A 26,017-nucleotide genomic window follows, 5' to 3' on the forward strand; every position below is an offset into this window, starting at 1 on the left:
CGTCTGAGGCAATACAGTTCAAAATATTAAACCAATTGCATTATACCCCAGCCAAGATGCTTCCACCATTGAAATACTTGTTAGGAGGCATAGGCAAAGTATCCATCACAATATGTATACTGTTTAACATGGGCTGCATTCTGTAAAACGCTGAAGTGGAAGTCAAGGAGAGCACCTACAGCCCAGGAATGGTTTAGAGACATGACATCTGTAAATGAGCTTGAGGAGGATCAGTCGGCTCGATAAATGTGATATTACGTCCAAAAGACATTTGGGGCCCATTCAAAGCTTACATGGAAGAACAATGACTTGAAAATGTAATGCATAAAAAACGGTTACGTAAAAAAAAATTTATATTGATGTGTTCGACCCGATATAAAACGTGTGGCCTGGGCCTGACATGACCTGTTAACCTCCAACTTAAGCAAATGCAAAATGGCTCCAAATTACTCGATGGGATCTGATAATAACTTTGACGGTGAATGGATTTAACGCAATAAAAAAAGAAATAAGAGCAATAAGATTAGTGGCAATACAGAATAGATAGGTTCTAGATCTCCTCACTGCCATGGAAGGAGGAGTCTGCGCAAAGATAGGAAGTTCCTGCTGCACATTCAACCCAGCCAACGACAAGGACAACGGGACACTGTCAGAAGCAGTAGCACAATTGACACAGATGCACGCTAAAATGGAAGAAGAATCGAAGGGCACAAAGAAAGATGGGAGTTGGTTCTCTTACCTCTGGTCATGGATGCCTTCCTGGCTAGATAACGGTCTGAAGGTGATAAACGGAGGATCGATGTTCGGGATAAAGATATGTATGGCAAAGGGCAAGACTACAGCAGAAGAGGTGGTAGGAATGAAGTTGCTGATAGCCATGGAAAATTATGAGCCGCTGGACGAAATATTGAGGGAATGAGAAAGACTAAGACAGAAGATTGCAGAATCTGACATCTTACCACCAGGAATGAAGGTAGAAAACCCACGCAACCCAAAGAAGTATGAAGGGAAGTGGGTTTACTGCAGACCCACAGGTGGATGCGTCTACATGTACTGGTCATTTGAAGATCATGTCAACTACTATGGACACTTGGCCGGAATTACAAAAGTGTGGCGCTTGGTAGACGATGGAAGAAATAATGGTGGTGTGGCCGACAAGTCGACTAGAGGGGGTAAGTGATGAACGAAAATCTGAGTATGCCTTCCGTTCCGAAAGACACCCCAACCGGAAGAAGCACCAACGACAACATGACCGTTGATCATACGAGCTCACAGCAATTGCCACTGCTCCCACAAAAGATACCCTATCAGCAGACCTCATAACCCTGCAGCAATACAAACTCTACTCAGACTGGACAAAGACACACAAGACAGAACTGGAACCGGCTACACGGACAGAATCGACTAAAGCACCAAGAAGCCATGCCTTAAGTCATTGGAGATATCATGACGACATAGCCACAGACAGGAAGCACACATGCAATCAGCACATTCGGGACACTCACACACCTAACTCAAACGAAGAACACAAGCGAAGAACACAAGCGTACAGCTCTATGAGTTAGAGGAGAGTGACATATACATACTGCACGTTTATTATTTTGCAATTTAGGCTTATTGCAGCAACGCAGGAACGCAAGGCGCCATAAGAGCTTGTGAACATGTTTGCAGACGCTTACATGCAACTAACCCTATGGCATGACAGGAGCACTCAAGGGACCTGGGACCTGGCAGCCATGACGCACTAACCTATGGACACTATAGAAAACACGTACTAGAAACCACAGTAGGCCTTAGGAAATCCAGTAGGCCATGATCATCTTAGAGGAATCTCAAGCCCACAAGATGCTGTGCAAGCAGAACAGCTACAGCAGGAGCGACGGCACTGCCAAGGCCACAATGTTGCGAATTACATTCCACATGCAGAGCCAAGGTGACACCGGCTGCAGCAAGGAATATTCCCTGTAAAATACAGACTAATTCGAAGCAATTGAGCTTGCAAGAGTGGTCTCCAAACACGCGACTCAGCCGAGCTGATATTGGGCCAGGATTCAGAGGCTGGTAAGGAGCAACCGTCCGATGACCAGACAGCGATTTGGAACTAATTTGCTACTCTCCAGCTACTCTTATACGATGGGAATTTAACACTCTCATGGCATTAGGCTTCTACACACTATTGTTAAACGCCGACACATATTTGCACCTCGCTGACTCATAGTATACATGTATTACAAACAGGTGCCTCGCGGGCTGGGAACAGAGTTTGTCCCAGGCTTGGGGTCACGCAGCCTGGCCAATCAGAACCCCTGGGTCTAGGGGCAGATTGCGGGGGTCACTGAACAATCAGGGTCCGCTCACTGTAACAAATTTCATGTAACAGTTTCTAGGGAGGATCCAAGCATAGCACCTGACGCAGCCTCATCCACTCACATCACTTCTCTATAGGGTCACATTCAGCAACCAATAGGTTTTAGAAAAGCACCCAACTAGTGACGCCGATTGTGACATCACAATGTAAGAAAACTGGCCTGTGGCGAGATGTGCCTGGGCTTCCCACCATGCATATGACCCCTGTGTGTTTTGTTGTCTGTAATAAAACCGCAGTGAGATTTTGCTACTTTTGTGGACCTCGACTTCTTTAGGACAAGGGAAGGAGTTAGGACCTTCCGTGAGCTGGGTGTCCGCGGGCTCCTAGCACAGCTCTGCCTGCCTGGGGGTCCCCCTAACAGTATAGAAAGCAAACCTCAATCGTACATTTTAAATTGGCACAGGTGCTAAGGGTTCCTCTTCAAACATCGCCACCTGAGATGGTTGCTACTTTCTCTTCCGAGGGTGCTACATCATTTGTGGTTGGCCACTTATCAATTCCAGTTTCGATAATAGTAATCTATCTATGTTCACCTCCCTGTCTTTCAAGTCAACAGGCTTTGTTGCATACAAAACACAACTATATGGCTGATTTTTGGTCTTATTAGTAGGGATTCTATTTCCCACGCTCCACTCACTTCCTATTCACAATTGCGCAGTTGTGAAGATCAGTTGGTTAGTCTTCAAGAGTCTTCATGACCTGCACTATCTTTTTCTCATGGCCAAGTGGTGCCCTTATCAGCCTCCAAGGCTCTTTTGCTTTGCTGATCTTCTCAGAGAGGACCCTCGCACTAGAAAGAGTTCCAAGGGTGGAGGAATATTTTCCTTTCTGGACCCAAGGATTTTGAATGCCCTTCCTCTCAAACACCCACCTGATTGCTTGTTTTTTTCTTTTAGAAAGGTCATCAAAAACATTCTTTTGAGTTAACAGTCTACTCAGATAGGTGGACCTGGTTTGCACCTATATGCAATTTAGTTTGCTGTTCTGACCAATCTGCGCTATATAGAACCTCTAATCAAATCAAATAATGACAATCTTCTACTTAGTCCTGAATCTCTGATTAAAACCGTCCATGCAGATATCAAGTGCATGCTTAACTACTTAAACTTGCATGCCAAGAGTGATCAAAAAAGCACTCTTATGTAGAAGGACCACGTCCATGCCAACCTCTTTGGGGCATCCAATAAGTCCCCTGCACTCATAAAAAAGAACAAAATGACTAAACTCTACCGAGCAAATTGTGTCTTAGCACCAGTCCAAAAGCTAACCTTACACAATTTATTTGTATAGACAAATTGGAGGGCATCAGAAAAAATATTGCCCCAAACAAAAATACCTTGCACTACATGGGACAGGATGCCTTGACTGAATCGTTGTGATTTTCAACCTTTAAAATTGGTGTCATTACCAGCTAAGAGTACACCATGCAAAGCTAGCCTCAAAAGACCTCAGCTCAGCCCTAGCCCCTGCTCGAATTGAGTTCTCATTTCCTCATCAGCTCAGTAGCTCGCTAATAACCATAAAATCGGCATCAATTACAGTTTATTTTCTATTTATTTATTTTAATTTTTCTAACGCGCCACATGCCCGTGGGCCTCAGGGCGCACACAGAGACAAAAAACAAGAACAGACGGACAAGGCAGAGGAAAAAAAAACGAGGAACCATGAGCAAGTTATTCCAGGTTAAAGAAATTAGTTTTTATGGCCCGTTTAACACAGTGTAGCTTTGGATCTGCCGTATCCGAGCTGGTAGTGCATTCCAAAGAAGGGGACCCTGTACATCAAGGATGGTAGCCCCAAATCTAGCTGTCCTAAATCTGGGGTGTTTGAGGGCGACCGCTGTGGATGAGCGAAGATTCCTCTCATTAGACTTAATGCTAATGTGTGCAGACAGATATGTGGTGTTGCTAAAGCTTAGGCATTTATGAAAAGTTAATGAAAAATGTAGATATTGACCTGTCAATTACAGACTAACTGCTTATTTACCATTCTATGCAAAAGGTCTAGAACAAATTGGAAACCTACAACTCCCAAGTACACACCGAATACTACCAAATGCATGATCATCAGTCATGATTCAGACCTGGTAGAAGCACATAATCAACTTTAATTGATATCTGAGAAGCGGTATTGATGCCCCTGGACAATAACTGTCCTGCAGTACCAACCCCCACTACTGCTTTTGGGCACTCATTACACAGCTGACTATAAGATACTCATACACAGACTTCAAAAGTAAAGCACTGGAATGACTGAAGTCTTCCCTCCTAAACCACACAGCCATGTTGAATGGTAGACGTTGCCTATGACAATGTCCATGTTCAGGCCATCCCCTGAATCAAAAAGATTAAATTTGCTGCTTCCAGATTCACATGTTAAGACAAATCATCCAAATTCTTGACATTACTCACAATTTCAAAGCGGTAATCCCCTTAGTGACTTCAACACTGACTACTGCAACTTGATTGCAAGAAATGTAGTATCCAAATTTGAAAAAGCGGGTCCATCTCATAGGTTCCTCAAAATAATAGAGCTCAAAGATCTCTGCATCACTTAGAAAGCTCTCCTAGGCAAGGGACCAATTAACTGATTAACCCCCCAAAGCCATACAAATATTAATTCAAGAACCCTTCACTTAACTTCGGCCACCCTAATGCAACCAAACTGCACAAGGAAACATCTGGGTGGCAGGCCCCCTTTTTAAAGATCAGTCCTTATATGTGGAGTAGTAATACACCTCACCATAGGGTTGGGAAAAAAAAATCAAGAATTCTAGAAAACCCTGAAAACATTTATACAAGCATTTGGATCCAGGCACAGATTACTTCTGCCTGACCTCATGGAGATGTGACTGTCCTGTTGCTGAAACATGTGACTAAAGTGAATGTACCCACCCCCCCTTCACCTTTCCCAAAATGCATTCTGCATGGATTTGTTACCCAGAACTCTGAATTAAATGTGCAATTCTTGACCTACCCCCTGGCTTAACAGTCTGAACAACCCCCAATGCATGCAGGCCGTTACAAAAATAAACAGGAGCGTAGAAGGATGACGCTTGCATAACTTTCATGGATTGCAATAAAACATGGGAATTGGTCACAGTGCCAACAACCTTGCTACTTCATTTTCATCTCGTAACACAAGTCAATGACAGACAAAAAAGTAGATTACAGAGAATGTGCAGACATAAAGAGTAATAATTGGAAAGAGTTTGGCTGTGCCAAGTGAACCTATGAGATAGTAAAAATCATTTTCTTTAATACCTGCTCAGTTTATTCCTATGGTTTGAACAATATGCAAATTGAATTAATACCCCAAGGGCTCTCCAGTCCAAACGTCTGCATTTTGGGCTGTCTTCAAGGTGAGCATACAGAGTTGATGGGTGAAGGGGGTGTCATTTGTGTACATTGTGTTGTGGCTGGTCTACCAAATACCATTGGATTCCTGCTAGATAACAGGAAGGCTAATGGAAGAAATTCAATGGAGATTAACTAGAACAACTAGGTGCAACTTTCATAGTTGTATATGTAAAAAAAAGTCTCAGATTAAATGTAATGCTTTCGATTAAAGCATGTGTATTCTGAATTGCTTTACACTGAAATATGCAACTAATGTTAAACACAACAAGACAACATGCTCTACTGAAAAGAAATGTGCTAATGCAAAGGAGTTTCCGTATTTATATTGCCATGTGAAAGGGGACTATGACAAACTGTGCAGATTGTATTTTAGAATTAGATAAGGAAAGTATACTTAGAAAATTATTACAAATCACAGAAAGGGTGCAAGTAGATTTATGGACAGAAGAATCTACTGCTTAGGTGTGTGAAAAATTAATGGAATGCGTCTCTTCCACGAAAGGGGGATCCGCTGCCTTTGAAACTCAGGAGATGAGCCCGCAGCTCTTAACACCCACTAGGGGACAAGGCAAGTGGGGTCCCACTGGGGTTGACCCCCAGCTTGGGGGACAAGGAATCCCCAAGCAGGATGTTTACCCATCCCCCCTAAATACAGATTCCCAAGAGGGGGCAAGACTCAAGTGCCCAAGTAAGGGCGAGAAGCCCGAAAGGCCCAGAAGGGGAAAGACACAAGATACTGCAAGGCGGCATGAAAGACAAAACAGCACAAAGTGGAGCGAGAGAGAAGATCCCCCCCCAAGGGGAGCTAGAAGACAGCAGAACCCAAACATCAAGGCAGGGTGTGAGAAGCAAGACCCCAAGGCCAGGTGTACACAAAAAGCTTCCCAAACAGGGAGAAGGAACAGATAATGCTAAAAGGGGTGAAGGACACAATTATACAGGATTGAGGACTGAGAATTTACAAGCCAACCCAATGAAACGGACACTGGTACCCAAGATGGAGAATACAGAGACATTGGGCAAACCTGAAATATGAACTGTAGAAGCAGAACGATTGACTGCAATGAGATTTGGATGGGGATCAGAAACCAGTCACCATTGCCAACCCTAGGTGAGAAACCCTTTTTTTTTTTCCTTCTTTTTAATTTAAACCTTTATTTCTTAGACAGTCAAACAAGCGGCCTGTGCAACATCGCACCATAGGCAGTACAGAGTGTTCACAATAATGAAACAGCAACAGAACGTCCATCAGCAATCAAAAGAAAGCAGAAAAAGAAATAGCATCACAAAAATAGGTCGTCCCCATCCACATATTATAACCCAGTTCAGTCCGCAGAGCCCCCTCACCATTAGATTTGGCCAGGTGCACTGTAAGTGGAGCCCATATATCTTCAGGTCTACATATTTCTGCTACAGCGAATACGTATCGGGGAGAAGACCTTCTAGATCTTTCTGGTTGAATTTATGTTATGTTGGTGTGTTAGTGGTAGGGTCAGAGCATGGGTAGATTAGCTTTTTGGAAAGAGGGCTGGTTTGGAATGTAAAACATCCCGACAAGCACCCTTTAATTATTTGCATTAGATAGGGCAAAGAAGTACAGGCAGAACAGGCTTTACTTTCTTTAGTTAAAGAAACCTTCTCTTGCAAATAGGCTCTCTTGTCCACCTCCCGAGTCTGACTTACCTGAGGTGTTATTGCAAATACAAAAACAATGTAAAAATAGTGCATTGCTGTTATACGAGACGTGATAGATCTCATGTAGCCTTCACATCCTGTGAATCAAAGCTGTGAACTTCGGTTCACTTGAATATGCAGAAGTCGGCTTAAAAAAAATAATAAAATAGCCGGTTATTTATTGTACATTGTCACCAAAGCTTTCAACAGTAGCCATATAGTTTTAATTATGATATCAACAAGACCTGGATTTGTATACATTAGGAGACACCCATAAAAGGTTCATTGGCAGCCTTTCTTACATTGGTGACTGTCATACCTACACCTTCCTTCCTCTGTGTATTAATCTACCAAGTGCAGGGATAGGTTGTCTGCCACTTCCCTTCGTGAACGTAGATAGTTTGCACATAGAATGGCAGCAAGACCTTTTTTCTCCCGTTGGAAGCTCATAGGGAGGTTTCCATGGAGAAGTTGTGTGTTTCCGAGGTGCCGCACAATACGTCCAGACAGTGTGGGTTGTGGCCATCACGTGCCAAGCACAGCGTCCCGTGATCACTTACTTTCCCATAGACGCTATTTAAACCAGTGGAACCGTGCTTCGTTGCTTCCGATTAGAGCATTTGATCCCAAAGCTCCACCCATTGTTTCTGCGTCTACATGTTACTTTGTTCCCTGGGGACGTCATTCCAGCTCCCCTTGTCCCTGCCTACAGCGGCTGTTCTACCCGGTACTCCAACATTGGCTGCTGTAAGAAACTCCTCACTCTTCGTTTACGGCTCTTCTTCATGGCTTGTTTGACCCCCGGCTCGTCATACGCACCGATTTCCTCCGCTGCCCACTGACACCTACTTGGCAAATCCATCGGCTCGTGGTCGTATTTCAGCCACAGCGGGTATTCCATTACCTATACCCGCTCCTTCCTGCTATTTACAGTGCTGCTTCCAATATTCTGCTGCACACATTGTATAGTAGGGATTTTCCCTGACTCCTCCTCCTGCATTCCAGGTTCCTTACCCGTTCAGGAAACCTCCCAACTCCTGATCTGTTCTCCATACCTCCGAGGATCCACCATTCAAGTGCATTCACTCTTTCCTTGCCAACATTAAAGAAACTTCAACTCTTCCCTTTAATCTACCTATAAAGACACGTGTACAGGACTTTATGGATGCTCTCCAGAGGATCACCCAAGTGCACCAACTCGACACTAATGCGTCCCTCGTTCTGTTCGTGTTTAGACTCCAACCAACATCCCCTTCCTCGTTTGTTTCTACCCTGGTCTTCCTTCCGGATTAATTGGAACTTCCTCAACTTCCTTACGGTAAGGGGACATCTAGGATTAAAACGCACCTTCAGGGGAACAAGGGGAAGGGTGGTGGAGGAGGCAGTGGTGCTTAGTTCCTTGTATTTATTATGGTGCGATTCCTTTTCTAGGAGAAGACAGGGAGCTAAATAACAATCGACCCAGAAGTATAGAAGGGTCAGTCTCGCTTTCATTGATCCTTTAATTGGAACCTAGTCCAGAGTGAATCATGAATCATATTCTCTATTCCAGCTGGTGAATTACTGCACTGGTGGATGCTTCTCCCTTTCTGTTGATTCAGTCCCCTAGTCATCTAGCTTTTTGTATACTATCAGCTAGTGAGGTACACCATTAGGAAAGTTTGCACAAGGGTTCCTTATAGAGAAAACAGGGAGCATCAGGGTAATCCAGGTTCCTTCCTATTCCTTGTTGAGTCATTGTCAAATTGTGACAGTGACATGTGTTTTGTAATTGTGTTGAACCTTCAACACCCCTTCCCCCACCTCCAACAGTAGTCAACATGACCAAGTATGGCAAAACAATAGATCCTGGGCCTTTAAAGTTAAGCTCCGAGTCTGCATACTCAGCAAGTTATCGCCTTGCATTTAGAGTACAGAAACGTTTTTAGTAAGCCCGGTTTGTGGAAATGTTGTTCCCTTTCTTTAACAAACTCAGAAAAGGGGGACCAGGTCTTAAGAAACTTCCGATAATTCCCGGTAGTCAGTGCACACACCTTTTCCATAGCCAGAACCCCCCAAACCTTTACCCATCATCAAGCCACCATCAGGCTTTCTTCTCTTATCCAGGCTTGAGCTAGTCTCATTCAGGCAGCAGTCAATAGATGTGCGATGAGCGTTGCCATGGCCCCACTCGCAGCATACAAGTACTCTGCTATCTCGCCAAGCAGAATCACTTCAGGAAATGAAGGCAGCACTACCCCCGTTATATCTTGGATATGTCCCTGTATCTCTTTCCAAAAGAACCTTGCCTTAGGACAAGTCAACCACATGTGGCCTAGATCTCCCGAGAAGCCACACTTCCTCCAAAAGAGGGGCGATAGCTGTGGGTTCATTCTATGTATGCGTTGTGGAGTGAAGTACCATCTATAACTAATTGTATAAGCTGATTCCTTAATGGGTCCTTTTCTAAATATGTCCCCATTCCTCATCTGAGTTGGTGATGTCCAGGTCTCCATCCCAACCATCCATATATGAAAGTCTATCTTCTGATTGTCCAACAGGCGATAAAGCTTTGAGATACCCTTTTCTGCGGTTCCCTCCCGCATCGTACGTTCTATTCCAGTTGAAGCCCTTTTACCTGCTTCCTTTACCTGGGAGATCCAGTGCCTTATTTGTATGCATTTATATAGTTCCGGTTCCCCAACATTAAATAATTTCTTTACAGTCTTCAAAAGGACCGGCACACAATTCCGGTAGAAGTTCCATCAGACGTAAGGAGTCTCTGCCCCCCACCTCCAACCTGAGGAAAATTCTTTGTTGTTTCCCATAGGGTTATAGTGGCCTAGGCCCGGAGGCAGTTTCTTCCACCACAGGGTTTCGTCCTAGTATCGTAAGGCACATCTGGTCTCCTCAATGAGCCTCCCGCCTCCCCCTTCCGCCCCGACATCGTGTTTAACAAATGGTAACATGCCTAGCGGGACAGAGTGAACCGCCTGCTCTATAGATCTCCTACCGTTCTCCAGTTCGGGCGTAGACCAGTAGAACATTGGTGCCAACTGTGCTGTAAGCACATACCGTTTTACCTAGGGTACCCCCAGACCACTCATCAATGGGGATCGGAAAAGGACCGCTCTAGGGACACTAGGTATTTTCTTGTGCCAAATGAAGTTAAGGATTGCTGCTTGCAGTGCTTTGAGCATCTGGCCCAGGATTTCAAGAGGGATGGAGCTCACTGTGTAGAGCAGACGTGGGAGCAATGTTATCTTTATTGCCATGATCGTGAACCCAGAGACTCATTCCTCTAACCTCTTCATCACCCTCTGCATGGTCCGTTTAGTGTCCCTCATAAATAGTAAGACATCTTCTGAGTATAACTCGATTTTATGCGTCCCTTTTCTGCTGTCAACTCTCAGGATTTCACAATCATTTCTTAATAGGGCCGCTAGTGGTTTCATGGCCATAGCATCGACTAAGGGAGAAAGGCAAATCCCTGGCGTGTGACCGGTCTGATTTCAATCCCTGCTGTGCCCCTTCCGTTTGCCATACATTTTGTGGATGGGATTTGGAAGCTGGCTAATACCATACGCACAAGTTCTGGGCCGCACCAGAATGTTTCTAGTGCATCTTTGAGGAAACGCTAATCTAGACTATCGAAAGCCCGCCTCGCATATAGGGCCAATATGGAGAATTCCTGTCCCGTTCTAGCCCCTCCCCCCCCAAATCTATAACATCGATGGAGCCCCTTATATTGTCCTGAGCGGGTCTACCAATGATGAACCCAGACTGATCCCCATGAATAATTGTCGGTAAGACTTTCGCCAGTCTTCCGGCCAATACCTTAGCCTATATTTTAGCATCACCATTTAGAAACATGAGTCGGTAACTTGAGCAATCAGTTGGGTCTGTAGGATTGTTTGGTGTGTTTTGGGAGCACAGAGTACAGCACCACTGCACAGGATCAATGTATAGCATGTTTTTTTTTTTTTTTAAGTGCAGCGCCACTGCATGGGTTTGGTGCATTGCTATGATGCAGTTGTTTCAAGCTATGTGTTGCCAGTGTAACATGGACATAAGTAAGGGCAGGTTAGTCAGTCAAAAACGATTTTTACATATAAAATGCAAATACATTTTTCACAGTTAAAAGCACACATCTGTACCTTCAAAATGCACACCATTTCTCATCTGAAATGCCTATGTTGCAAGAGACACATTTGGTAATTAACAAACTAATCTCACTACAAGACTAATAATTATAACTCATTAATAAAAGAATGTGTCTTCACTGCAAAATGAGGCCTACTCTGAAAATCAGTTTTAAACACACATTCAAGTTTATTTTTTCTTTTGCCTTTCTGTGCTCTGTCCACAGTAACTGAAGGAAGCAAAGACTTCGAATAAGCAGGAAATCAGTTTGGTTACAGTTGCAACTGTATAAGCCAAGCCATTGTGTACAGAGGGTGGTTAGGGCATGATAGAATTTTATTGGTTAGGATCCTTTGGTAGGAGGGAACCAGAGTTTTTTTTTTGTTTAATCTCGAGGAAGGAGCTAGAGAGAGACATCTGGACACAGCTCGAAGGAGGACGGGGTTGACAGCTGGGGATGCCTGATTCCTAAAGCAGATTCAACTTGGTTGCAGAGACTGGCTTTTCCAGTCAACAAGTCCCAGTTTGAGTGACAGCAGATGCTTGTCCTTGCTGGGTGAATCCCTCCAGAAGGCGACCAGCCAAAGAAGTTACATACTGAATAAGCCTGGTAATTATCTCGCTGAGGTGTGGGGGCTGAGTGTGTACGAAAATATTCAGTCAGTGTAGGAAAAGAGATTCCTGTGCTTTACCCACGTGTTTAATGTTACAAATTGAATTCTTGTCTCCGCCACTTTCTTTTCAGTGTATCACAAATAATGCTGTTACTGTGCTATTTCATTTATTTCTGTAAAGAGTGAGATTGTGTTTAAATGCAACTTTTATAATACACAAAAATATCTGAAAGCAGACGGGTGGTGTGTTTTATATTTACCAATACAGTGCGGATAATGTGGGGAGATGTTTAGACAGTGCAATTGTCATTTTCAAGGTAGCTAAAAATAAGATTTGGCTGTAACCATTCAGTATGAGCATTTATAAATAACTGTGTGTGTTATAGCCTTTTTGCTGAAGGTACATGAGTCAGCAAAAATAGAGACCCGGGACATAGTTCACTACCGTATATAAGTTAGTGAAAAATACCACATGATAGCTCGCTGCCGTAGATAAGACAGCGAGAAATTGCCCATGGTGGCACACTAAAAGTGAAAATGTGGTGTTCCTGAAATGCAAGCCTGAGGTCTCTATGGTGATTACACGAAAAATCTAAACAAAAATAAGGGGTTCTGGATATTGGGGCCACAAATAAAACAAGGGAATTATGCTCACCAAAATACCACCAACCACGCATACCAACCACGCATGTCTGTGTACTGAAATAATGCATATCCACTGTATTATTATTATACATAACCCAATCTGAATACAAGGAGTGATTGTTGCAAAATTATTTTTGGCGGTAAGAAAATACCGCCAGGCCCCAAATCTACACAAAATACCCAACAGGTCCTTCCCTGGCTTAAGGATCAAAGACGTGGTGGATAGTCCCATGTCTTCTGTGACTACCCCAGCGTCTCCTATTCGGTTGAGAAATCAAGTCAGAGGTTGTATTAATTGGTTCCTGAAGACCTTATAGTACCCATTACCAAAGCCCGCAGGGCCTTGCACTTTGTTGGCTGGTAGGCAGCATATTGCATCACCAACCTCCTCTTCCGTTAAGGGCTCTTTCTATCCTCTTGTGAAATCTGTGGTAGGCCTATTCCCGCTAGATCCTAATTTTGGAGGGTTGGGTCGATTTCTTCATTTCTTAGTAACCCCTTATGAAATGATTCTATTACTGCCCTCTTGACTTCCTCTGCTCGGTGCATTAGCCCCGTCTTGTCTTAACTATACAATGTTGTTACCTGTTTTTGTTGCCGTAGCTTAGCTGCTAAGGAGCGGTTGGCTTTGCACCCTTTCACATAATAGGTTTGCTTTGTGCACAACAACGTCTGGGCTAAATGATATGCTGCGTGTGCTTCTAGTTGGATTCGTAATTTTTGTAGGACTCGCAATGTTTTAAGGGATTATTTTATCTTATGCAGGACTTCTGCTTCTTTCACCTCCCTTTCAAGTTCTATACGGCAAAGTTCTCTCTCCCTATGGTAGGCAGCGGCTTGGGATATAAATTCTCCCCTAATGAACGCGTTGCTGAAATAGTCAGTAATTACCTTCTCCATATGGGATCTTAGCGCAACATCTTTAAGGATCAGCTTGTTCAGCCTCCATTGTTTACAATACCCGTCTTGAGACCTGGGCATGTCAATCTGGTGAAACACTGCGGCGTGATCCGAAAGGTACCTCACCCCAATCTCTATTCCTGTGACTAGGGGGACATGTATTGATGAGATCAGGACCATATCTATCCTTGAGTAACCCCTGTGTGCCTCAGAGAAGTGTGTGTAGTCTCTCTGAATCGTGAAAAAGCTGCCAGGCTTCTATTAAGTTAAGGTCTCTAAATGTCCCCAGTGCTTGCTGAAAACTTATCGTTGTCTGTTGAGGCTAATGTTTAATCTAGTTTGCAATCCATAACACAATTGAAATCCCCTCACACCACCACTTGCCCCTCACACCACCACACTATTTTCTGAAGTAACATGGCCAAGAAATTATCCTGTCGCTCATTTGGGGCGTAGACCGATACCAACGTAAACCTCTGGGCCCCCAGAGTCCCTTTCAACACTAGATATCTCCCTTCAGGGTCTTTATACAAGAATTGCTTCCGGAAACCCACCTCGACCCACAATAGTATCCCCACCCCTTTCGTCTTAGATCCGCTGAATGCAAAGTATTGCTTTGGAAAGGCCCTATGTTTCATGCGTACCTCGCCTTTGGGGAGTAAATGTGTTTCCTGGAGAAAAAACACTGACCCTAAGCTCAGACCGGCGCCGCAGTATCGATCGGCATTTTACTGGCGAGTTCCATCCGTGGACATTCAGGGTAACCATATTCATTTCAACCATTTCCCAAGGGCGTCCAAACTGTCAGCTGTGACCCAATTACTCAGTAGAGCTTGTCCCCAAAGAGGATCTGTGCCATACAACTGGTCAAACCAAACCCCAACAATCCCATTGAAAAACCCTTCCGCCCCCTCCCCTATAAACAAATAATTTAATAGTAACTGTCGCCAAGGTGCAAACCTCATTATTGGCATTATGGGACCTAAATCCGTGGCCCAGGCAACTCCCCAGACCCCACTGCCCCCTGCAAATCCCCATCGCCCTGATCGTATTGACCCAGGTGATAGCTTCTCAAATGAATGCTTTAGTTCATTGATTCCATCTCTCAAAGGGGGAAGTTCATCATGTGATTTCTGCTGTTCGAGCACCTCTCCCTCTCCCTTTGGGGGTAAGGACACCCCTGTCGCCATCCTTCTGTTCATCCGTTGCAAACATTTCCCTGCCTCTTTTCCTGGTAGTGCTTCCTCAGTTGGCAGGTGGCTGGGGGTGCTCTGTTCCATTAGGTTCACCATTTCCTCTTCCTTTGTTATGTGGTACTCCTTATTTTGGTATTCAAATCTCAGGCCACATGGAAAGGTCAATCTGTAACACATTATTTTATTTTGGAGCCAGATTGTGATTATCCTCAGGCGATTTTGTCTCATTAGGGTCGCCTCTGCCACATCCTGGAACAGAGATATTTGATTGTCATGGAATTCCACTGGCTCCTGCCTCTGGGCTGCTCTCATGATCTTCTTTTGTTTGAAAGACGTGAATTCTATTCTAGTTAGTACTTTCGGGGTCAGGTACTTTTTTGTTGACAGATTGTACCCACAGGGTCTACACCTCCTAAGAAAATGTCTTCACTTGCCGGGTTGTCTAATAAATGTTGGAATAAAACCTGCACGTAGCCGTCCATGTCTGGGTCAGGTATTGATACAGGAATGCCTGGCAGCCTAATGTTATTTCTTCTACACCTGTTCTCAGCATCCTCCTGTTTATTCATGGCCCACTCCATCTGTTGTTCAAGGGAGTCCATCCGTTTTGACATTTCGTCCTGCTCATAGCCCTGTTCACACAAGGTCGTCTCTGTTTCATCGACTCTCTTTTCTATTGCTAGCATCTGTTTATTCAGGTCCGTGATGGATTTGGTGAAGTGGACTGCACATTCTTTTATTTCTTTCTTAATTTTGGCTAGCATTTTTTGAAGTTCTGACCGTTTCGTGGGTGGGTCCTCGATTTCCAATTGCAAATTCAAGCTACAGGGGGAGTGGATTTGCACTGTTTGGTGCTGGCACTTTCCAGTTTCTTGAACCTGCATCATTACCTTGGTGTCCCCAGTGCCCTTCTGTTTAATCGGCTGTTTGGCCCTCTTTACCTTTCCCTTAGATATGCACCTCACAGTGGGGCCAAACTGCCACTTTTATGCTCTCACAGGCAGTTTTTTCATTCTCAGCGGCTTCCAAACCATGGCAGGGCACCTCCCCTCCGCGTAGTAGCTGGTTTCTTGACTGTCATGTTGTAGGGCAGGTGTAGCTGCAGCAATCTGCTCTGATGCGAGAGTGAGTCCCGGATTGTGAGGGCGCCGGGTCATGCCCGTCAGTGTCAGACCGCCTACCGCGCATCAGGAGGAGCGCACGCCATTTTAAAGAGGCGCCATGGGAGTCTTTGTCCGCTTTACTCCTTCCCGTGGGTCAATTCACTTCAAACTCAGGGAAAACATTCCTGAGTGGTTCCGGTTCCTTTTGATGGGTCTATGGTTATGCCGACAGCCGTTAAGGGAGGATCCAGGGCCCAGGGAGCCGCCATAGGCATCAGAGCTCACTGAGGCAGCATGCATTTCTGTCCTCAGATGGCCACGCCCACAATCTGCTTTTTTAGAGCAGGAATGCACAGATCCATTATTGATTACATTTGAGAAAAGCTTCATAGACTATTGGACATATCTATGTTTAGGCTGTTCAGAATTAAAACATCGAAATATTCTTGTTCTGCTTCATTGTAATGGTGTAAACCACACGACCACCCCATCTTCCTATAAATTATAAAAATATCTATGTTTACCAAGAGGAAAAAAAAACAGTGTTGCTGAAGCACATATAAAACACTAAATACAAGCTTTATAGTGGGATTTTAGCCCAAATATTTTAAAGTTTGATAAGTTCAGCGTTTGGTGGAGTCATAAATCTACTAATAGAAGGGGTCTCAAACATACCCCGACCTCTGATCTTGCAGAGCAATAAAGCCCCATGAGGAATTTGTGGCTGTCTCATTAGAGATTCTTTGTTTAAAGACAGCAGACCGTGCTGTTGATACAAGGGGATAGCCCACAACCAAAAATGTCAGCTTAAAACATGCAACAATAGAGAGGCATTTAAAGTGACAAAAGGGAAACAGATGAGTTATAACTTTAAAAAAGTATTCATCCGATATGAAAAATTCTGTGGTGCAAGAAGAATCACATGTATACAAAAAGGATACATTAAAACCTGTGATGTATTAATAAATGTGCATATTATGATAACTCTTATGCACGCAGACACATAAACATAAAGGGGTCTCTGGATTCAGACGATTATTGAAAATCTGAATATGTAATTCTTATTTATGACACAGATCGATATCAGTAATTAAGGGAAATAAATATTGCAGTTCAATTTCACAATCCTAATGGAAGGGCTACCACACAGCTAACATCCTCTTAGGACACAGATTTAAATGGGCCAATCGAAGCAAAGTGACGGGCACTAGTGGGTGGAGGACCCCATGACAGGCACTGTCTTATTCACATTTGCTGCATCAAATGATGCTACAGAGGAGGAGTTTGCTGGGTAGTTAAAACCAAAGACAAAGGAAAATGATGGAGTTTGGGTAAAGCAGAAAAGGAACAGAGCTTGCTTGACAGGAGAGGATTGGGACTTCATAGTATCTGATGGTAGATCTCCTTGGGAGTACCTTTTTCAGATAGGAGTCAATACAGAGGGCTTTCCCCAAGAGAGAACCAGACTAGCTCAGAGGGATCTTTCAAAGGAAGGACAAAAAAAGTGAGTACAATCGCCGAACATTTTGACCAGTATCCCAAGAATTAAATTCCAGAAAACAATTTAAAGTATTTTAGAGGAACTCTGTTTACAAGCTATGTCAATGAAATGGGGAATATAGTATAAGGCGTACATGCTTTGTGATTTATAACTAAAACGGAAACCCTGGATAGTTTCACCACAATATGTTTTGTCTCTGGCAATTTGAGACCTCTGGAGGATTTAGAGAAAGCAAATTGAAATGTGGAATGACAAACTACTATCATTAGTGTCTGTCACAGTCACTAAAGTAACTGAAATCTTCTCTTTGATAAACTCACTGAACTGCGGTTTTGAGAGGATGGACCAGTTTCTAGGGAATAGTGCTGGAGTTAGGCACTACTAATACGGAAGCATTCCAAAAAAGATGGTTTTCTGAACACACGCCTTTAAAATAGTTTTAACAAGTCAACCCCACAAAACATTGTAGTACATAAGACCAAGTTAGGGAACAATAGTGTCTCACAAAGAGGGTCCAACATTTTACGTTTCAATCAATTCTAAAACAAGTAAACGTATATTAAGCCATTATTTTTCTCCGATGTCAATACTTGTCGATGGTTTCAGAGAAAAATAAGTGAACTGTTTTGCTTCAAACTTTTTTAGTGAGACAATAGCAGGCAAGAGGGGTTGTCTTTTCTGTAGACACAGTGCCTGTATTCGGGCGAGTCTACAGCATTGTAAATAAGGAAAATCCTAATATTTGCATTTATTATTTTAAAGATTCAAATGAAAAACAGTCAGTTTCCTGTGCCAGATTTTTGGATGGGGTTGTCATCGTGGGCAGTATCGGATAAGGGATATTTACAATCACTAGAAAAGTAAATATATTCCATAGATAGAAGTCATTACATATGGCCTGAACAATAATTTTGAAACATTCAAAGCAATCACAGAAGTAGAATACTTACCGCCAAAGCGAACTACAATATTTCGAAAAAGTGAATGTTGATCGTGTGGGGAAAAACAATGTCTGAAAAATTTAAAAATATTGTGTAAGGTGGATTAAACACATTTCAGAATTCACAAGCTCATAGGTTGCAGAACACATTTCACAAATGTATACCACTTTATTTTCACACACAGGGCCCCTAGTGCCTGGCCAAAATACAACTCTCTTGGGCAAAATTCTACTCTTGGTTTGCAGGTGGCACTTTTCAAGGGCATCCAGTGATTATAGCCAATAACAAAGAGAGAATGACATTTTAACAAATAAATACAGAATAAAAAAAAAATAATAAGAAAAAAAGATGGCTGGTGTAAAGGGAGATTGGGTTGGGGCATTAAACATGGGGAAACTGGTGGTTTTGGGGGGTTCCCTCCAAAAACACAATTCGGTATTTTCGGTTTGTTAAAATTTAATTCTCTATTTTCTGGTTCCATAAAATCATATAGATCCCTTTTCAAGCACAAAGTAGACAGACAATTATTGCTACTTCATAAGGGGTCCAATATTCAATCTGAACAAAATCTCAAGAAAACATCCAAGTCTTGTCCCAGAATCTCTTTGTCAGAATGCTATAGTGCCACTTGTCTGCAAATGTGCAGCAATTATACTTGTTAAAGTAAGTATTCATAACTATTAAACTTACAAAACTCTAGCTCATGTGTTTTCAGTGTGCTTTCAGATGACATGTTGTCAGAGTGGAGTTTTTGCATATAGTTAGGGCAGTAAAACCGAAATGGACAATATGCTACGACCATCAAAACATAATGACAATAATACAGTCCTAGTGGAGTCTAGGCAAATAAAAAGGGCCTATGCTAAAAAATAAAATCTTATGGATCTTTACCACGGTGCTACAAAATTGTGTGGGATAATGTTTACAAAAAGAAAGGTGTTCACAAAATGATAAGTCAGGAAGTTTAGGCCGTTGGCCTACCTTCCCCACATTTTTAGCACGGGACAAGGTGGGTCACTCTTTTATGCAAAGTCTCTTGCCTCAGAGGACCTGATGTACCACAAAAAACAAAGAAAGTTCCTTTCTCAATATTCACATCGGCCAAATTTCATAAACCATTCTCTGTATAACTGGGATGGGAATTTCATTACGTATAGTTTGGTGTCAGGCTTGGTGATGTTCCACAGAGATCTATATTTCAATCTTAGCAAGTCTTCGCTGCCTGCAATTTTATCCTACCTGGCCATTTATTTATTTTTTACTACTGTGAGGGGTCCGAATTGAGAAACGGACACAAAGTTGTAGTCTGCTCAATGTTTGCCATATTTATTCAAAGTAAAGAAGAGTGAGATAAACACCTATCTGTCCCTATTCTAACAAGAATATTCTTACCAAGCAAACTAAAACTAAAAGAAAGAGATGACCTTGTGTCCAAATCTATCTGACCCTCACACTAACATATAACCCAAGTGTATAAAAGGTAAATGTATCTGGCTTCAGTTAAACAAAACTGTGCAAATGTTCAAACTTATAATTCTCACAAAGTAATACTTGTGACCAGGGTTTGGTTCCCTTCACCTGGATCAATTCAGGTAAACCTTTCAAAAGGTTCTAGTCCAACAAAGTTCTATTCAGTTCAATGAAAAATTTCTTTTTCATCCACTACGTCCTTCAACTTGGTGAAGTAAATTTCACTTTTACAAAACACTTGTTCAAACCCAAAGCAACTCCTTCTTGCACAACCACAATTATTCTCCCATTGAAATACTTCTGTCAGGACAGCACCACAAGTGTCTTTCCTTATACAACAGTTTGTCAGGATGATAAAGTTAATGGTTTCTTTCCACAACACTTTTTTTTTACCACAACCACATGTCTTCAAATCAACTGTTTCTTTCCTTGTCCACTCGCCCACCAGGACCACCTACAACTGGCCCCTTTACTGGTTTACTCGCCTGACAAGAAGAAACAAACTCCTACAACTATAAATGGTCTCTTCTGCTCTTCTGCTAGTGCCAAGGTTCCCCACACCAATATCTCACGTGAGGATGGTTGCACAATGTTTACCCATCTTTGTAGTCTCTTGACTATTGTTGGCAAGGTGACTTTTTATTCCTTACAGAGACTTGATTGAATGAGACATCTGGCCCTGCCATTGTGCAGTCTCTCCCCCCCTCCACCCCACCAACTACAATTTGATGCATGTTGACTGGAAGGCCACTCATCCTGGAGGTAGACTGGCTATTATCTATAACACTAAATGCAAAGTTTATCTATACCAAACCGCACCCTCAAAACGGAGTGTCTTCTTGTCCACATTCGGGTCTCTCCTACATCTACACTCTCAGTGTTGCTTATATACCGGCCCCCGGGGGTGGACAGCATGTTCTGTGCTGACATTCCAGCTCTGGCACTGGATTTGCAGACCCAATACCCCAATCTTATAGTTATGGGTTTTAATTTCCCCAACAACCATGATACCAGTGGGCAGGTGGAAACATTCCTGGACATGATGAGGGACTTAGGACTCAGTCAATGGGTCACTAAGCCCACCCACAAGCGGGACAATATTATTGACCTAATTTTTGCTTCGGAGATGTCCATCACCTTGTCTTCCCCCATCCCTATTATCTGGTCCGATCATTGGCCTTTTGCTATTCTCCAGCCTGCTTCCATCTGCCTGCAACCTAAGCCAGCAATTTTGAAACGTAGCTGGCACAGGGTACCTAATTCTTCGATAACCACCACCTTGTTAACTCATTGTTGCCAGTCTTCTCTGTGCTCTCTCTCTGCTCTGGAATCTGCCTTTTCTGCCACCAAGACCTGCTGGTTCCTCTCGGGTTGTGTAAGCAGAAAGCTCGTCCTCCTGAACCGTGGTTTACCGATCAGCTTAGGGCTGAGAGGTTACGATGTAGGAAAGCTGAGAGAAAACGGAGGATAAGACTACTCTGCACAGACCAAGTCTGCTTTCCATCGCGTGCTCACTGCCTATTATAAGTCAGTTATCAATGCGAAGAAAGCCTTCTTTGCCTTCAAGGTCGAGGGGGCCCTTAATGAGCCTAGCGCACTATTTCAGCTTGTTCAATAACTTTCCACCCCCCGCAATGTCTAGTTCTCAGCCTACCCCTTCTCAAGCTCTCTGCGATTCTCTTTCTGCATCTACTGAGCACACTCCAGCTCTGGGTTCTTGGTCGTCAATTCCCATTTTCTGAGAACCTGACATCTTGGCAGCCATTCAACGTCTAAAATCTGCCTCCCCACTGATGCCATTCCCCTGGCTCTGTTGAAGGAAAATTCGAAGGCCATCATCTCAAACTTTACTGTTGCGGTAAATGCCTCTTTCATGAATGGTGTGATTCTCTCCACACTTAAACACGCACTTGTGATCCCGTTGGTACTGGCCAATTATTGCCCCATATTATTACTGCCCTTCCTCATGAAACTGCTGGAAGCCCTGGTCTCTCCTCTGCTCTCTACACTTCTCAAATCTTCCTCTTATTTTGATACTTTTCAATCGGGTTTCGGCCTGGTAAGGGAACTGAATCGGTCCTTAACTCAGTGCTGGACGACCTGGCTCGCTTGGTGGATTATGGTGGTGTCCGCGCGGTTCTATTAGATCTGTCGGCCGCGTTGGACACAGTTGACCATCCCCACCCTGATCTCTATGCAGTCCTCTGCCTGTTTTAAGGTAATTGCAGTGACATTAAACATTAAAGGATGCACACAGTTGTTTTATGGCAGCGTCAATGGAGATTTGTTGCTATACATAGTAGCATGTGTCAGAGGCTAGCCCAATTGGGTTTAATGAAAGCTGCTAAAGGAGGTTAGACAGGGAGCCTTGGAATTCTTTTTTTACTAGTTTCCTCAGGACTTGTCAGTGAGATTGCGCAGAGTTGACTTCCTAAAGTTTGTTACTGTTATGACATAACATATCTAATGCGTGCAAGTTATTTAACATGTTTGGTAGGCATTTCTGGTTTAGAGCTGCAATGCAGCATGGACTGAAACCTAATGCCTTGTGTGAAAAAAAAGGAAAGCAAATGGGATTGCAGTGTATGATGTACCAGCACTAACCAGTTTACCTTAATACTCAAGTATTTCCTTATATCTAGGTCTATTTTTATGACGTAGACTAGACTTACCTAGACTTAACGCTCAAGTCGAGAATTAAGTCAAAGGCAGTGTGGCAGGGGCCTTTCTGCATTCTTTGTTTCTCGTGTTGGAGATCGCTGATGAATTGTATACAGCTGTGCTTCTGAAAGCAGTATATAAATCAGCAGGGTTGTCGAGCATTAAGTCAAAGGCAGTGTGGAGGAGTTGGACGCTGAGTTAACGCAGTCTGGCAGTCTCCAGCAATCTCCAGAGGCTGCAAGGGGCAAACCTTTGTTTCATTGAGAGCTCTAAGGCAACGCCATTGGAATCAGCTGGAATCTGCTCTGGGCTCCCTGACTTATACTCCTAAGGTGAGCGCTACTCGATTTCTGCATAATCTGATTACTTCTTACCACACTTACATTTTTTGTGGCGTGACTGCGGGTCACATGCCTTTGAGCCCTACATTCCCAGACTTGGTTTGCCTACCGGAAGGTAATAGCGGACTATAGGTGTGGAAAATGGTGGCTGCCAAATTACATAGCGGCCACCTGCCGATCACCGAGAAGGGCGTGGCAGCACTGAAAGAACTAGATGAGAAGGGCATGGACCCAATGGGGTTTACACAACCTCCAGGACCACCACAAGTATCTGGTGGAGAGGTGGACAGGACCTATTGAAGCTCCTGGGCTGTGGCCAATGCCATGTGCCTCTGTTTCTAGAGTGGCTGGTTTTCTTGTTCAGGCTTCTTAAAAAAAAAAAAACAAATAAAAAAAATACAACAGGGGGTTCCACAAGTGTAACACTGAGTAGTGACTCTAAATAAGAAAGAATAGGAATAACAAATAATTTGTCTTTCTGGAATTCTAAACAATAATTTCTAGACTCATTAAAGGTTTATTTCAGGCACACTTCAGGGTGTGGTCCCTGATTTAGTCTGTTCTTAAACACCTCAAATTCACAATGCAGACAAAATCCTCCAAAAAGCATTTAGAGTACAATAAGCATCAATTTCGGACTATGTATTTTGCTTTTCGCAAATTGCAGTTATAGCATGTTTTTTTTCTAACGATACATATGGTGATCCATTCTTGTATGAAATGTGCATCACGTTACATTGATATTGTGACCATATTTTTCATACTGTACTTAGAAACAATGCTATGTGTGACCACTTACTGTTTTGTCAAGGGGTAAATGGTAATGTCACTTTGGGGCAGGGTCAAATTACATCACTTCCGCTACCCGTGGCATTTTGGTGAAATGACGTCCCTGGGGCCAGCATCCATTTTGCCACTACAGCTCATGCTGGAATTATTGCTCAGACTTTACGACAATATCAAGGACGTGGTGCAGGGAAATGTAAGCAAGCTGGTGACGGTTGATTCAAACGTTGCCCTACTGTTGCGAGGCACAAACATTGTGCCGCCGGATTCAAACTTCACAACCAACCAGCAAATTACTTTTGACACTATTTCAGCACATTCTGGAGCCTCAAGGGTCACTGTTCGAAATGTAGCTAGGGACTTGGAGCAGTATGTACATGAAACTACTTTGCCTTGTTTAAGCCCTACTCAGGATACTCCAACGGCCTTTCTGGAGGCACAATACGCAGAAGATGACTAGGACCTAGAGATAGTCAAGGCCACTGATGCCCCTCAGCCGGAAGATCTTGGTGTAGGCCAAAACGAGACGGACGCTTCGTCTTCCAAAAACAACAATGATTCATCCCAGCAATTTAACCACAGAAGGCATAAAAAGAAAAGGAAGTAGCAAGACAAAAAAGAAAAACAAAAAGATGCCAGCAACAAATCATAACAAGCACAAAGGGGTGCAGAAATGTATTGTTACACTATCTGACATCGACTCAACAAAAGATTTAGCTCAGGATCAATCCCTTCCAAGCCACTCCTCTATGGGCTTACAGCGGAGGCAGTGGCCCCCAAAAAGAAAACAAAGCATGAGCACCACCACATTTCTGGGAAATCGAATGGTTAATCCGTTATCCCGTGTGCTGGAATCCTTGGAGGTGCCAGAACCGGCTCGATTGGTGGAGGACACAGAGGGGTCTTTGGAGCAGGCCATGCCCAAAGTATCGCACCTATTAGAAGTGCGCCCTACTGGTTCAGAGCAACAAGCTCAGGCCCAGATGGACTTGAACACGCAAAACAAACAAGACACAATTGAGGGCACAACCACAGGTTGGGAGTTGTTTAAACAGAACAAAGATAAACTATTCGTGAATCAAGGCCTCATGATGAAAGGCTTTAAGGCAATTCCATCGCTGAGAGCTCTACGTTCTGACGATATAGACCGGGTTCTCTTCCAAAAACAATGGGCAAAGAGATTGGTGTGTCACTTCACATCTAACATAATAGCACAAATAGTCTGGCAGGAAAGACACCTACTGAAATCCTTGGGCTACAAATTACATAATTTACATTAAACGCTGGCAATTACTGACTTTTTGGCTCCCACCCTTACTACATGCAGCACTACTTCCTCACTTTTGCATTCAAGCGCATGTGGGGGCACACTTAACTCATCACTGGAGTACTGGTCTTGGCTGGAGGCGGCGGTAAATGTTTACGTAGTTCCAGTCAGCCAATAACAGCCTCTAGGATGGGGTATTATCTGTCGTAACATGGAATGTGTGTGGATTTACAAACTTAGCCAGGGGTGCTGCTAGTTGTTTAGATGACACAAGCAGCCCTACAGATAAGGTGTGTATCGGCCACTTTTACTCACAAAAAATAGGCAAATACTCCAGAAAACTAAAAATAGAGTGTAAAAATACTCCCCACAAAAAACAGGAAAACGACATGTAGAATATTGCTCCCCTTTCACCCTCACATCTTTGGATATGTTTTGACCAGTAATACACGTAGTCCAACAGGAGGAAACTACTATTTTAACTGCCTGATTGGAATAAGTAGACATGTATCTTTTAATGTGCATGAATAACTAGGTGCAAATAAATATTGCAAAAACAGTTACATTTTTCAGTTAAATCATATTTTTACTCGCTTAAGAAATACTCTCATTGGGAATTGGACGTACATTGTTATGCTCTAAAAAAATCATTTTAGTCCCAACTTTAAAATATAGGGAGCAAAATAATCCCACTTCCAAATATATTTGGAGCACTGGACGCAAGTATTGTTTTCATTCATGAGTCCATGGCGACCAGAGCCTTTCAAGTGGAGGGTTTCTTTACCTACTGTAAAAATGCGAACAGAGGAAGCAAGGGGTAGTGGGGGTGTGGCTACAGCAATAGACTTGAAACTGGTTTCCTCAAACAGAGAGGTGATTATCAAATGTGATGATATACTGGCTGCAAGAGTTTTATTTGAGGGGTGGATGGAGGTGGTGCTGTTCGTGAATACCTATTGGAACCCTGCAAGATTGGCTACAGGAGAACATGCCACACACCATTTTGGGTGGTGATTTGTTAACACTTTTTATTGTTTTCATCATATAAAAAGATCAGAACATCAAACTG

The 26,017-nt window shown here is 43.2% G+C and overlaps 1 protein-coding gene across 2 annotated transcripts in view; it reads right to left on the reverse strand.

The window, feature by feature from the left end:
• Positions 1-26,017, reverse strand: part of PDSS1 (decaprenyl diphosphate synthase subunit 1) — a 664,271-nt gene that overhangs the window by 615,475 nt on the left and 22,779 nt on the right. For both annotated transcript variants that reach the window (XM_069648132.1, XM_069648131.1), the window contains exon 2: positions 18,433-18,494. In XM_069648132.1, the coding sequence (XP_069504233.1) occupies positions 18,433-18,494 (62 nt within the window). The remainder of the gene's footprint in view (positions 1-18,432; positions 18,495-26,017) is intronic.

The sequence above is a fragment of the Ambystoma mexicanum genome, chromosome 2q, assembly GCF_040938575.1.
Source record: "Ambystoma mexicanum isolate Mex_15411 chromosome 2q, UKY_AmexF1_1, whole genome shotgun sequence".
NCBI classification, from domain to species: Eukaryota; Metazoa; Chordata; class Amphibia; order Caudata; family Ambystomatidae; genus Ambystoma; species Ambystoma mexicanum.